The 15,969-nt window shown below is 39.6% G+C and overlaps 1 protein-coding gene across 3 annotated transcripts in view; it reads left to right on the plus strand.

Annotated features, from left to right (window-relative positions):
* Positions 1–15,969, plus strand: part of LOC143901400 (cell adhesion molecule Dscam2) — a 161,177-nt gene that overhangs the window by 14,885 nt on the left and 130,323 nt on the right. For all 3 annotated transcript variants that reach the window (XM_077413688.1, XM_077413687.1, XM_077413690.1), the window contains exon 2: positions 8,264–8,356. In XM_077413688.1, coding sequence (XP_077269814.1) covers positions 8,299–8,356 — 58 coding nt within the window. In that variant the 5' untranslated portion in view covers positions 8,264–8,298. The remainder of the gene's footprint in view (positions 1–8,263; positions 8,357–15,969) is intronic.

A 15,969-nucleotide genomic window follows, 5' to 3' on the forward strand; every position in this document is an offset into this window, starting at 1 on the left:
GAAATTAGGGAAGCTACGTAGGAAGCTACCAGGAATAAATTGAACAAGTTGGGAGGATATAACTTATCATGTTTTTCCCCTAAAAGTGCAGAAGTTCATTTATTTAGCGTTTAATATTTTCTTATTATTTACTAAATTTTCTTTTGCTATTTGTAGAAGTTACTGAGTAAATTCTGCAATTAACTTAAAAACTTACAATCTTCACAAAAATTCATTAATTAAAAAATTAAGTTTTCTTTACCGAATAAGTTGCAAGAATGAGAGATTACTCTTATCGTGCTTTACAGAACCTGACCACAAGTTTTTATGTGTGTGTGTGAGCTAATCAAAAGATTAAATATAAATTATATTATTATATCGTACTATATAAAAGTACTTTTTTTTACATTGGGATATATTTTCGTTTAATATTGGCTCGAGCACAAGAAATATTATATATGCAGTTTAATCAAAATGTTTTATAAAAACTTTTGTTATAATTACGAGTTTGAGAATTCTGTTAAATATTTATAATTTAATTTAATTTGTCGAGAATTCTCAGGCGTGTTGCCGCGGCCGGGCGACATTTCTCATTTGTCACTGGCGATATTAAGTCAAAATTGAAGGCCCGTTTTGAGGAGCACTCGATCAAAGCGACATATAACGTGTTGCTAAGTTTCTCCTCGCGTTTTAAATTTGCGCGTTGTCGCTCCATCGCGGGGGCGATCCATCATCTTCTTGTCGGCGAAAACTCGAGCTCGCGACTAATACGAAAGCAACCGCCGTCCCTGTTTCGCTATCCCATTTCGCACCAAGAGTAATGCGCATACCCGATGAAACCAACAGTAGCCATAACTTCGCTGCCGCGAGACTGACTGAGAGCCAAATAAATGACTAAATATTCCGCGCGGCTATGAGAAGCGCGCGTTCGTCGGTCAAAATCAGAGAATGCAAATGCGATATAAATCAGAATGTAATATGATACGCGGAATATGACTGTAATATGATTATTACCACACCACGGATTATATACAAAAGGACAAGAACAGATATATCTTCCAAATGGACTTTTACTAACTTGCGCTTATTAATCATCCGCGTTCACACACAGAAAATAAAAGATGAACAGCTTCAGTGTAATTGAGATAAAACCTATTGATCCAATATTTAGTCCAATAATATCCAATTGAATTAACTATTTATGTCTGTGGCAACCCGTGACGTCGACGTTTAATTGAAGCAACTTTATTTTTTTTCCGTACAGAAGTTAAAATATTTGAACTACTTTAATAATAATATTCTAATTTGCATCTGAGAAATGTTTATTTTAATTTTTGCCTGTATTCCAGCATTATACATCTTTAGCTTTCGTTTCGCTATATTATTTTCAGATGCTTTTGAACTATAATCTGTACACACTCGTAAAAGATGCATGCGTGACAAGGCAGTTAATTCATGTCTCACAGATGATCCGTCGCGCGATGCCGAGCCGCGTTCCAATATCCAAGTCATAATTTTAATGAAATTCCTGGGGAACACATCGCGGTCTCCGAATTTCAATTCTTTATTAAAAAAACTGGTCAGGTCTCTACAGCGCAGCGGGCTGCTGCGGAGAATGTCCTACGACCTACGATGCCGCCAATATTTTATTTTTCCCCGGTCCAGGAACGCGGTCAAAGTGGCGCTCGCTAGAAAAAAACGAAATATTTCGAAACAGAAAATAGCGCTCGGAGGCTCGGAGGGAGTGTACGACGGATAAAAATTCCCGGGGGATAATAGGAATTTTTCGCCGAGAGATAAACGCGCGTCGCGTGGGGACGCGCGGGCGGCGCGGGTAAGTTCGAAGCATGGGGTTTATGCAATCGACGCGCAACGACGTCGGTATATTCATATAGAGAATGCAAAACGGAACAAAATCGAGACCAAACCGCAATCCTTTCGGAATCGATTTAATAATTCTACTACGTCACACTGAAATTTCATAGTAAAAAAAAAAAAAGAATGAGTAACGTTTGAAACATTAAATTTGAAATTTTGAACAGATCGTAAATAAATGTCAAATTCAAGCAAATTTGGATTTTAATAATCTTTCATATAACGAAAATTTCTCACAAAAGAACGACGCTGATTTAAATTCATCGATCGCGAACCTCGCCAACGATGTGCTAATTGCGAGAGTGAAATTTCGACTCGTGCCGAACTATCACGTATCGGCTTGCTGCACCCGTAATTGGCAAAATTAATAATTCACTATTAAGCAGACAACACAACGGCAACGACAACAGCAACTACAAAATAACGAATATCCACCGAACTGTTTATTGTTATATACACGCACAGTCATTTAATGGCAATTTCATAGCGGGCGCTCGTTTAATTCGTGCATTTACAATTAATTTTGTTGAGATAATAGCTCCAGTTCCTTTCTCTCGCTCCCTTCCCCTTCTACGAAGTAATTACGTTAGTGCATTTGCCATGGCCCGATGTATGAGAATATTTCGCCGTGTTCCAGAGCGTATATATGATTCGCGCGTTAATTAATATCCTTTCGCGAACCGCGGGCGTTGCAAGATTTATAGCTTGCGAGGTGTAGCAGAAATTTTCCTGACGCGCGGAATGAAATGCGGAATTACTATGCCGAGGGTCTTAGCACGCCGTTTACGTTAGCTATGACGGGGGAATATGAGAGAGGCGGAACAAAACTCTCGCGGTGGCAGCTGGAGCCTCGCGGAAGTTCCACATGTTTCGGCGGCGTCATGGGATTTTTGCTTGTTCATGTCCGCCTGATGAATTAAGATCCCGCCAGCAATAATTTCTCAAAGCGTACTTTACGCCTCTGTAATTCAACGTTGTCAGCAAATTAACGAAGAAAAAGGTCTCATATTACGGCGGGGTTTCGTATTACCTCTATTTAAATACTCGATGTACCGATGTAATATTCTATCGATTCCACAAATATATCACCAGTATGCTGCAAAACGAGAAGGATTAAAACGTAAAGCGATATCAATTAAGATTGAATGTTGCAGGTTCATTAGAAAGCCGGAGATACCGTTTCTGTTGTTTGCAAATAAAAAAAATTTATGTTACGCTGAAACAATTATCCATTATACTCTCTCTTAAAATTACGACTCGTTATTATTGACTTGCACTACTGATTCGACAAATACGGTTCGACGGGTCGTAACAATGAAATCCCTCGTCATTTGTCTTCGAACCGTGTCTGCCGCGTTCTCGGAGACACAGACGGTCTAGCAATCGTTATAATCCTCGTAATTTCTTACGATGCAAAAGTCCAATATTGTGTCGTTGCGTCGTAAGACACTTCGAGCGACGGTAATGGTACGCGAGAGGAAAAAGCATCGTCGCGCGTCGGCGCGAAGGGAAGACGTGGATAGATGAATGAGCACGATGACGAAGAAGGAGCCGAGGGAGCGAGAGAAGCCGGAGAATAAGAACTCGCAGGGGTGGTCGAGTCGCCGCCGGGTGGAAGAATACACTCTTGATGCCGGCGATGATGGTGGTGGCGGCGTCGTCGTCGGGATGGGATAAAACCATCGCCGCGTAGTTGCCACCGCCGTCTTTTTTCGTTGTTGTCGTCGCGGCGCGCTCCGTTGTCCCCTTCCCTCTTCCATTAAGCCGGCCGGTATTAATTTCGTAGCCGCGACAGCGAATGAATACACCTGCGCGAGATGCCGAGACCTTTGAACCTTGGCTTAATGCGGCCAGTCCGCATAAAAATATTATATCCTTGACTACTCGCGCTAATGATCCGCGTCGCGCACACCATTTTGTTGCCCCATGCACGCGAATATGTGCGAGATCCGGGCTGAAAACTCGGGGAAAATTCCTTCAGCTTTTTATTTAGTTACGGTGTATATAGCTATTTTGTTTTGTAAACTTATTTCATACCGCTGTAAATTGCTCGCACCGAGAAATGTTTTAACAACATGGATAGTATATTAGAGAAAGTTCGGAATTAACTTTGCAGAGCTCTCGACATTGGCTATTTCCGTTATTATCCTCATCTCAAAACTTGCCGAGTATACTCAACAATTAAAATATTTTCTCACATTAGCGGAATGTCATTGTAATTGTATTTCACCCATTCGCCCTCCCGTACTTCAATGCGCGCGTTACTAATAGCACTATAACGTCGCGGATCGCGTGTTGTTGCGCAGATATAATCTCGCGACAATTTGGACAGGGCCGAAAGTTATAAAACAAGTCGCAAATCCGCGAATTCGCCGCGGCTTATGAGGGCGGGATCTGCATCTGGCTCGTGGCACGAAAAACGGAAATGCTGTATTATTCATGCGAATAATCTCACAAAGGAGATTCGAGATACGTTGAGATCGGGCGGGCATCCGCGCTAAATCGAAACGCACCGAGCAGCCGATATTTTCGCGATTATTCGTTCGACGTGCCGCGCCGCCGCAATTTGATTCATCGCACCTAAGGTCGATCCTTATAGAATATTCGCCGAATCCCCCCGGGCGCGAGCAAGTGATTTAGTAAGGCGAGTTTACGGTGCCGTTTTGTTACCGCCGCCGCGTGAATTATACACGAGTCGGACTCCTCTCGCATTCGGGCACGTACACCTAATTCCCCATCCACGTTACCGCGCCTTTAAACATGAACGCCGCCGTGGCGTTACGTTTAATATCGCGTTACGCGCTTACGCAAACCGTAACGCGTTAATTAGTTTCGTAGTTTGCGCGTAGAACGCCGCGAAACTGTATCGGAGTATATATACGTAAAATCCTGCAGTTCCCGTAGATAATATCGTAGAATCTTGATAAAATTACGCTACATTTTTAATTTGACTTTTCGACCGGATAATTGCTGACTGCTGAAAAAAAAATCCTATTCTTCTCCGTAATATGAACCGTAATATAGTGAAGAAAAATATTTTCTTAGCACGTTTGCTTTTTAGAATCCTAACCCTTTGTCTGTATACGTGGGTCTATGGTGTCCGAGACAAAATATATCTTCGTAACTGTAAAACTTGCAAGCCTGCCAGAAAATATTAAATAAACGATGTTGATCAAAATGACTATAAAATCGTCTACCACAATGTAGGCAGACATTTTGTGAATTTATTCAGATTTTTTTTAAATACTTCAAAGTAGGGAAAAATAGCGTCAAATGTAACAGACCCACATACTCCATCAAAAATGCAAAAAAAAAACGTATAAAGATGGAGGACTAATTATAGTCAATCAGCTACTATAATCGCGTTATTTTATCGCAAAATCCGATTAGGAGTGTGTAGATCAGCCGCATTATATTTCTTTATTTTTTATCGTATCCGACTCTTGTTCGAGAATCTTCGACAGCTTCGACATTTTGGTTGGAAACAACTGGGTTATAGTCTGTGTATTATTAAGTTTAATTTGATGGTCGATCGATTCTCCCTGCTCGTTTGTTTTTTCGCCTGTCGTTTCTATCGCGTCTCACCATGAGGAAATGGTACGTCGGACACTCGATCTCGTTCGTAAACTTAATTGTGAGCAGGGCAGAATTGCTTTCTGTGGTGGTCCGCGCGTTTCATCGATAGCGCTCGGATAAGAGCAGTTTCGCATAATAGAAGGAATGCGTGAGTGTTTTCCCCTTAATTATTCCCAGCTAAATGTAACTTTCAGGATACATACATTTTCTTGACTTTTTTCCTTCGTTCGGGAATTTCAAAAATTTCATATTAATCCTCCGCGTTGGCAATTCAAAGAATATTCAAAACATTTTGAAGCATATAACATATATTACGACTAGCGAGCGTAAAAGATTAAAATAAAAAAAGTAGCGACTTTTTTTTAGAGTTAATCTATTTCTCTTTTAGAAAAACATTTTTACCCTAGCAGACTCTAAACTAATTAGTCCTTCTAATTTTTACATAAATAGAAATTAATGATTTTATTTCATTTTTTATGACGTTATTACTTTAGTGTCGAGCTGATGCAATTAATATATCATTGAAGCAAATAGCAAATAAGAGCAAAACGCTGATTAAAGCAAAAGATATGTTTTATATCTTATGTTTTATATTTGATTGCATATCTGAACAACGTAATATATTATTAATTTTCACGGAGCAATATTAACGGAAGACTATTAATCAAGAGAGAGAGAGAGAGAAAGAGAGAGAGAAAGAGAGAGAGAGAGAGAGAGAGAGAGAAAGAGAGAGAGAGAAAGAGAGAGAAAGAGAAAGAAAAAGAGAGAGAGAGAGAGAGAGAGAGAGAGAGAGAGAGAGAGAAAGAGAGAGAAAAAGAGAAACGCAAGAGCAATAAATTAATTCAAATATTTTCACTCGAGAAAGCGTTACCTTTTTTAATTAATTTTTTTTCTACTGAGTAAGATGTAAGTGCACGTTTTTATATTTGCCTGACAACGTACACAAGTAGAAACTCGAAAAATATTCAGGAAAGAAATAACGAGAGACGAGCGGATGTGGAAGAACTACATCTTCGCGGATCGCTCGTGTATACACGCGAATGAAGTACATAAGGGCTGGTGTGGGTCACCCTTTGGCTTTGCTGTGATGCACCCGCTGTGCCGTGAAGCGAATCGAATGCTCCATATTCGGTCTCTTTGAATGAAATCCGTAAAGGACACGATGAAAAACGCGAGCATTTCTATAAAAAGAACATTGCTCAATATACAAGGATGAACACCTTAGCATCAAGTAACTCGCACTTTCGCGATTGTAGATCGTCGTCCTGTTTAACGGTTATCGATATGTCTTACGTGGCGTTTATCTCCTTGTACTGTCGCTTATACAATACGTTCAGAATTTTTCTATTCTTTTCTCGTATAGCGATCAAAACCATCTGTTCACGTAACGCACAATTTGATAAATTTTGCAAATTTACATTATTTCACAGCCCAAAAATTTTATTTTATCTTTCTTCTTTGCATCAGGAAGAGAAATTTAAATTTTTTGTGAATTTCGTTTCTATCTGATATATTGTGTGGATATGCCAAAAATATTCAAAGAATTTTTGTGTGTATTACACTGCATAAATCTAAGTGTGTTATTTTAACTGAACCTCTTCTTACACATTTCTTGCCATTTTAAATCACGTCATTTAACACGGTTGAACATATTAACTTTACGACTAAATAACGTTATAACTGTTAAATGACGTTATTTGACACGCAAGTGACATGTAAGAAGAGCTTCAGTCATAAATGTGTCATTTTTAGATGTTTGTGCATGTAGAAATAACACACTTGGTTTTACAGTGTAGTTTTGAGATTCAAGCTACCTTGATTTTAAATTACAATCGAGTGTTGTAATTTATAATTAATCTACAATTAATTTTTATTACTTACGATTATAAAGAGCGTTCTAATTATAAACGATATTAACAAATATATAACAAATTAATAATAATAAATAAATTATTACCGTGTACTATGTATTACGACAGTAAAATGGTCTTCATAATTAGAAAGGTTAAAGGTTGTATGCAGAAATGTTATCTATGTTTTGTTATCGAAAGTATAATAATTCCTGACGCGAGGATCAAGCAATTAACTGTTATCTTGCATTAAGATAAAAAAAGACTCTTCATATTAAACAAATCAACGTTAATACGCCGAAAGCCTAGAGCCAACGAGGCTGTGTACTGTTCAAGGACCTCGGCGAGGTCGAGGACCTCCGCGGCTCGCGTCGAACGGCAAAAAACGCGCGCGCAAACGCGAGGGCATTTCCAATACTCCAAGCGCCAAGCTAGTGTGGCACGCATCGCATGTTTCACGATTATGTACGCCGCTCGACGTGCACCGTCTGGGAGGACTTTCATTGAGCGGACAAGCCCCCCAGGCACAGATTCGAGAGGGAGGAAAAAAAATTGTCGATACGGGGCGTAGAGGATTGGCGGGCAAGTGGGATGGGGGTTGGCTGGTACCGAGGGGGGAAAGGGGGGACGTGGTTGGAGGACGAGGTTGGACGTGATACGGGCAGTCTGCCAGGAAAGAGAACGGGGGGTTGAGGAGGAATCGAAAGGCAGGATGAGGCCCGCACGGCAGCGAGGACGGGGACAGACAACGGTTTTGCGTTGAGGGACGATGGGATGCGGGGGAAAGAGAGCGCGAGAGGAAAAGGAAGAGACAGAGAGAGAGAGAGAGAGAGAGAGAGAGAGAGAGAGAGAGAGAGAGAGAGAGAGAGAGAGAGGGAGAGAGGGAGAGGGAAAGGAAAGCGGAAAGGCAGGGATCGGAGTTGGCTCTGGGATAGCGGGATAGCGGATGGGTTGATTGATTGGGCACGCTTGTATTGTTTCAGGAGGAAGCTGAATCGACGTAACGCTCTACGCCAGGATGGCCGGTTGGCCGTTCAGCACCGCGCTGTTGTTCAGCATCCTCATCCTTGTTCGCGGTAAGTAAGAACATGAGAGGGTTGTGCCTCTAGGCCGGACGAATCCAATCGGATGGGCCGTGCCCATGCAAATGATTCGTGTGCCGTCCCGTGCGTGCTCGTTACGATGGTAATTCGGCTGCGCGCTCTTTAAAAAATCAATTTCTTTGGTTTTAAATCGCTCGGGTTACCATCGGGCATTGGGTTCGGCTCCGATGGTTGAATTTAATGAATCTTTGAAGTGAGAGATTATAGTAGCCCGCTAGGAAACAATGTTCTCGTGTTGATAATTAATGTATATAGAATCTACCGCGTCTCGGATGTTACGTAAAATAGAAGACTGTGCCGCAGCGCGACAGTAATTTATGTGACAATTCGTATGGTCAATTAATGAGAATAGTTTGAATAAAAAATTTATCTTGGAAGCGCGTGCTTTTCAAATTCGACGAAAAAGGTGAAATCGTAAAATCTGCCACAATGACAAAGCACTGCACCGGGAATTACGCGTTCGCTTCTCTACGGTGGTGAACGTAATATACGCCTATTAGATCACACATAAAATTTAACAGTGTTATGTGACTGTAGTTTGCATTGTAAGCTTTAGGTGTAATCCACGTCACGGATGCGCATACGGCTGCTTTCGCGCGGAAATAAATGCGCCGGCCTATTACTTGCGTTCTATACAATTCAAATGCATCCGCAACGTGCTTTCTACGGCTACGGTCAACGTGACCCTACAAATGCTTTGGAACGTTCTTCTTCTCTTTCTTTCTTCATTGAAAGAAAAGAGAAGAGATTCATGCTTCGAAGCATTTGTAGCGTCACGTTGACCGTAGCCTACATTCTGTAACGATGAGATTCGACTAATTTGTGATTACATCAGCGCGGCAGCGCGCTTCTTCCGCATCGCAGAAATAAATGCGAAGCGTGTTATGCAAAACTTCCGACGAAAAATGCGATCTCTAAGATGTCGTCGTTTGTGATATATTAGACTCCAATACCTTATTAAGCAAAGAATCATGAATTATGTGAAAATCATTATATGAATTATACATCAGGCGTATTCATGGTAAAAAAAAGACATAAGAATTTACAATATAACTAGGTGACATAAAATTGTCTAATTTTTTTCAGAAAAATGTAGAAAAATCTGTATATTTTCTATAGGTTGTTAATATATAGATAGAAACTATAGTATATAAAAATTTGAAGATATTTTATAACACTTAAACTAAATCTCAGAATACCTGCTGAAACACGAAGGATTAGTTCGCGACATATTGGAGATAAAAATAAAGAGAGATAGACCTAGATTATATTATTGTTCGCAAATAGTTAAAGACGTAGGATGTTCTATTTTGAGGGAAATGCGTAGATTAGCAGAACAGGAAAGGATGGAAATGCACGTCCAACCACCAGTCTTCGGGCCAAGAATTTGATGAAACTAAATCTAAATTATTTAAAAACGCGTGTTTTTATCATACGATGCATTTGAGCATTTCGCAAGCGCGCTGCAATTGATGCACCGTGCGAATCGTCGCAGTTTCGCGCAAACGGCTCGTACCAGGTTGATCGTATTTTTTTCCCCTCGATTTTTGCGACCGTCGGCGAAACGGCTCGCTTTACAGACGCTTACAGGCGTATTCGTTACCTTCCAAACACACGATGCCGCCCTCTCTTTCGACACGAGCACCGGTTACACCGGGTGCGGCCGCGAATTCTCTCTCGTTTTGCGGGGGTGCCCCCGAAGTGTCCCGGGGTGTCCGATTGATTTTCTGCCACTTCGCAGCCTCTCGCGCGCCCGGCGCTCGAAAGCGCGTGACGAAAGCGGCGCGACGCGGCGCGACGCGGCACGACATCCGTTTAAATTATGGCCCCGGCGGCTGTTTCGTTTATTCCGGAATCCATTATCCCGCTGGAGCAACGGGGCAACTTTCAGACGCAATTTGTAACCCTACCTTCGCCGCCGTATAGTTACTTCTCGTTCGCGCGCTTTGTAATCGAGAGGGTGTCTCGCCTTGCCGGCGTTCGCGCGCGCACACGTCGTTTCCAACGTCGCCCAACTTTAGCCATTAATAACTTTCCTTTTCGTCGAATTTCCTGATCGTTAAACTGGCACGTCCGCCCGGGCGTTTCGTCGATCATCGTGACGGCAAGGACCATTCTCGAGGAAGTTGCGCGTCTTCGGGATCGAAGACGACAACGTCAACGTGCTTCCTTGGATGTTACACTCGCTTCTAGATCGCGATATAGTTGAGCACCCCTAACTTAGTTCCTTGTAATCTTGCCAAGATAAATTAACCGAACGTTGAACGGATAGATTTATATTGGCGACTCATTTTGAAGTATAACAACAGTCGATAATTTAAGATTTTGTAGATTTGTATTTGTTGTATTTCATTTATTTTATTTAGATATTGTATTTAGGTAATTTATTTAGATATTGTTGTATTTAAAAAATTGTGACAACGTTTCTGTATTAATTGCAGTACGTTGCAATTATATCAGGGAAAAAATGTCAGCCGGCTGCATCGAGCTCGCGTTTACGCGCTGCGCCTCTGCGACACAGTGTTCCCGGCCACTTCGGCCTCTGGTAACGTTCCTGTCACTCGTAATAGCGAGCTCGACTTTATTTATTGCGCTCCTATAAACGTCCCGAGCGGCATTAAACCGCCAATAAATTCAGCGTGTTTCATCGAATGACGATCCAACGTCGCGTTCGACAGGGTCGCAGATGTCCGCCTAGTTAATACGTGCGGTGTTCCACGTACCGGTATTCGTTAAATTTATCATTTATCGGTAGTTTCCAAATCTCACGTTTCATTTTGCAGTATTAAATGTGAATTGAAGTATCGCGACTTAAACAATCCGGAAAAACAATTCAAAAAAATAAATTTAGTTACGTGAGATTCACGATTTGCAGATAAACCTTTAAACAAAAATTCTCCGAGACGCCGAGAAATTCTTCTCAACTAAATGGAGTAACTGCAAAAGTATTATTTTTTATTTCCTCGCATACTTTTTGATTTTATAAATTAACCCATAAAGACCGTATTTATTTCACGAACGTCGAAGTTAGAAATTTTCAGCAATGGAAATAATCGACTCTACTGGCCAATTATAATTGTCAGGACAATACGACTATGATTTGGTACGATTATCGTCAAGACGCTTTTTTAACCAAAGATTTGGTCCTTATAAATTGAAATCAAAGATTACATCAATTGTATTATGCGGTATCAATGGGTTAATAAGATCTATGACTGTCGATTTTATCGTTTATTCGATTTATTCAATAAAACTGTTCAAAACGATATACAATCTGCGATTTAATCAGCGATAAGCAGCAGCGTCCCTCTCCCGAAAATTTCACATCAATTCATATCTCGTCTCGATTACGCTATACACACTCTCTTTAACGATCGGACAGCAAGCATTTCATTCTCCAGACCTTGCAATATTATTCGCAACCGCAAGGTAGGTACTTGCAAAAATTCTCGAATCGACGCCTCGAATTCGTGTTAGTCGAACCGCGAAGTCTATCTTTCAGCTCTTCGCATCTTCGCCACCCTTGCTCGCCGAGTCTGTTCGCGCCGCAGTCTCTCTCTCCGCAGCGCGCAGGTGTGAAACGTACCATTGGACGAAGAATATGAGAAATAAGAGACGACACTCTGCGGGAGGGGGAGAGATATAGAAGGCATAAGCCATTTCTGAGAGAAGAATAGCAGAAAAAAACGGGAAAACGACAAACAGAGAGAAAGAGAGAACAAAGAGAAAAGAGACGGAGGGAGAGTGCGGAGTGATTTGGGAGGCAGTCGCGGCTCGGCCGAGAGGATGAAGGATGCCTGAGGGTGAGTAAAGAGAAGGAACGGGATCGGAGAAGACGCGGAGAAAAAAAGACGAGGAGGAAAACGCTCGGCTGTGTCGTGAAACGGCGGTGTTAGGTGGCGACGCGACGCGACGCGGTGGCTTAAGCCAAAGTTGGAAGCGAAGGTGGTGTAGAGGTGGCGGTGAAAACGAGGAGGTTCAGGGGGGAGGGGGGGTACGAGACCGCTTTCTTAAAGATGCGAGTCGGGGCACTTGTTGCGTCGCGAAGTGGAGGGCGAGGAGAAAGTCGACTGCGAAGGCTGTGGAAAGAAACGATCACCGTGGGGGCGGTGCGGCACTCACCCGAGGGTTGCGGGAAAGATAGCCGGGGTGGCGAAAAGAGTGGGGCGGAGAAAGGAATGAGTGCGAATCGAATTGATTCTCTTTCACACGGGCCGGCATTACTTTTCCTTTACTGCCGTCCGACTCCTGAACGGAAAGCTCGCGGCCACTCCTTTCGCTTTTCCGACCCCGCGTTATTTATTTACCAGCCGTCGTGTACGTGGGGGACGCGTAAAAGACGTTACGTCCTGTCCCGGTATTCGGCACCCACTTACTCGATTTGCTCGCGTTTCTTCTCCGTCTCCCCTTTTGGTCATTTTGAGATACTGAAGGTACTTCTTTAGACAACGATCGAGAGTGTCGGTAGCGATATCATAAAGATAATTATGAAAGGTGATTGCTTATTGGAATTTCTCGCGAAACACCTTACGCTTCTGTAAGACGCCCCCGATCGATGCTCAAACGAGCAATAACGATTCACCCGGCATCGTTGATGCGGAATATCCGGAGTAAAGGTCTACAGCGCGGTGCAAAGATTTCTCTTTAGGCGTTTATGGACCTTTGATCACTTGCGCTTTAACGCTTGAGAATTATCAACTTAGCATTGATCGAGTAATTGTCTTTTTTTATACATGCACATTATTCTCTGAATGTACTACGAGAAAGTTGGACCAGTCATGACTAAATGAATTAATAACTTGTTTCTAGATTGAGGAAATCCTCACTAACTTTGTTGCGATGTGCTTATTAGAAGTCTCATAAACTATACGATATTTTAATATCGTGTTTTGAAGATTAATTAGAGAGCTGATAATTAAGAAAAAAAAAGCTACATTTATTTTTTTAATTACAGACGATTAAAATTAGCTAATGGAATAATATATAGGATATGCGTTCTCGTATCGATTTGTCATATTAATAATTTTCTTAGTTTAAATAATATTAATTTTTAATGCCCACGTGCCCAACTAAAAACAAATTTTTATTTTTATATGCAAATTATTTAATCCGTTTATTGAAATGGAAAATTGTCTGTTTATTTTAAGAGAATTATTCAATACTAAATTTAATATTAAATTAAAGTTTTCAAAGGATAAAGTTTATCATTTAAACTTTGTTGTGTAATCAAAAAATAGAAATTAATTTAATTTTTTTGCTAAATTATTTTTATATTTCCAGAAAAGAGACCTTATGCAATTTAAGCATGTTAATTTAAGAATTTTATTACATTAATTTCAAATAAAAAAATAAGTTATATTTTTCTAAGGATTTAATTTCATTTTTCTAATTTGTTAAACAAAATGCAAGAAAAATTATCGATTCGTGAAAACACAATTTCACTAATCTTGGAATGTAATAGCGAAAAGTAATAATAATGTTCGTTTTTATTTAAATAACATTCAAGAGAAATTTTCGATCAGTTAAAACATAAAATTAATTTTAAAATAAAAAAATTAACAAAAAGTAATAATAATAGTTAGAATGAACGTTTTATTTAACAAGCTATAATACGGTCTCTTGATCGAAACAATTTAAATCCTAAGAAACGGAATATTTTTATGTAGTATGTTAATTAAACTGTAGTATGTCAAAATATTTCTAGGAATTACGATTTCCTGGAATTCAAGGTTGGTATGTACACGCAGTGATGTCAGATGTGACTGCGGTTTTCGTTCGATTTAATTTTCGACATCTATCGCTCGCAAATATTCTGATTTACGAGTTTCATATATAGATAGATAAAATACATATTACGCAAATTCGGACATTACTCTACGCATAACAAATAAATTCACTCACCAAGTTGCATCGGCATCGTGCTACATGCTGCACCTGGAACAAGTTTTATACAAATATTAATTATATTATAGAGTTCAACAAATATCTTTTGTACAATAATAGATTATTTTATTCTAATTATATTTTCATTTTATTTTCTTCATTTCTAAAAATATTTGTATTTTAATAGAATCTGTTATTCTTACTAAATATAAAAGAATAAAAATTATTTTCATTTTATTTCCCAAATTAATTATTTTCTAAAAAGACTTATGGCCAAGAAACTAGTCTTCAAAGTTATTTATTGTACAAGTATTAATAACAAGATAAAACTAGCAATTATTAAAAAAAAAACAAAGTAAAATTTACCAGCCAATGTTCGTTGAGTAACTTCGCCAGCTTCTGCATCCAAGTTGACAGTCGAAGACAGCTCCATTTTTCAAGACACTCACAGAAATCGACCGGAAAAACGTAACTAATTACGATCGTGGGAAACTATTAACGACACTCCCGAGAATCACATTCTAAATACTCGACATTTTTCGACACTCCCGATATCCATTCGCGATTTTTATTCCTCGATAGTTACGTTGATCTGTAAAATAAAAGAATATCCACATTATTAGCAAGCGTTTAAAATAATAATTATTTTAACAAGGAAATTATATTGTTAAGCGTATATATATATATATATATTAAAAATTTTTTATTCATTTTTGAATAAATATTTAAACCCGTTGAGGTCACATGGGGTCCAGTGGACCCCAGGCTTTTTTTTCCCTCTCTCTCTTAAAAGTATACTATTTTGAGAGTAAAACGCAGGAAGTTTTTTTGCTCTATCTTAAAAAATTTTGATGAATATTTTTGTTTAAAAAAGTCAAATTTCTCGAAAAAAAAATTTTTCTCGCGTTTTTTCAACATGAAAAAATTTTTTAAATTATTTATAAAGAGGAAGTCATAAACTAAATTCCAGTTCAAGGTTTGAGTCGATACATCAAAAAGAACGCAAATGGCAACTGTTGTGGGGTCCATTGGACCCCATGTGACCTCTATGTTATTTTTAGGAAGTGTGACCTGAACGGGTTAAAGTAATTGTGTAACTTCCCAAAAATTTCATTTTTAATTCTAGAATAAATGTAAAACTTTATAAATTAAAAAATTTATTTTTGTACAAATATATATAAGAATCGAATTAATTTTGATGCTTAAAAAATTGTATACACAAAATATCAAAGATATTTAGAAAATAAATGATTAATTCTCTATGCAAGACAGTATCAAATGTTAAATAAAATAAAATATTACTTACCCCAGAGTTGCTCCGCCGTTGCCCGATGCCTTCCCGAGCCTCCTCCTCCTCTCAGAATCCATTGAATCCCATCCACTGAATATCAGGTTCCCCTTCAAATTTTCACTCGCAAATACACGGTTAAATCACGATCGCATTCGAATTAATTTGCGTGCTACGATCGCGTGCTTTGCACGGCACTCCTGAAGTAAAAATCAATTAAGACGCGACAAACGTGAATTGTCGCGAGTTGATTTTGCGAATTCAAATATCAAAAATGCGACTGTCGTCTCAAATGAAATCAAACAGGCGTTAAAAATTCGTTAAATTCCTCGTTCTTCCCTCTCACACACTCGCGCTTTTTCATGCCGATGATGCTCGCACAGTGTCGGCTCGCGGAAGTAAGGTTAATGATATC

This window comes from Temnothorax americanus, unplaced genomic scaffold (assembly GCF_048541705.1).
Source record: "Temnothorax americanus isolate GAGA-0224 unplaced genomic scaffold, ASM4854170v1 Scaffold33, whole genome shotgun sequence".
Classification (NCBI taxonomy): Eukaryota; Metazoa; Arthropoda; class Insecta; order Hymenoptera; family Formicidae; genus Temnothorax; species Temnothorax americanus.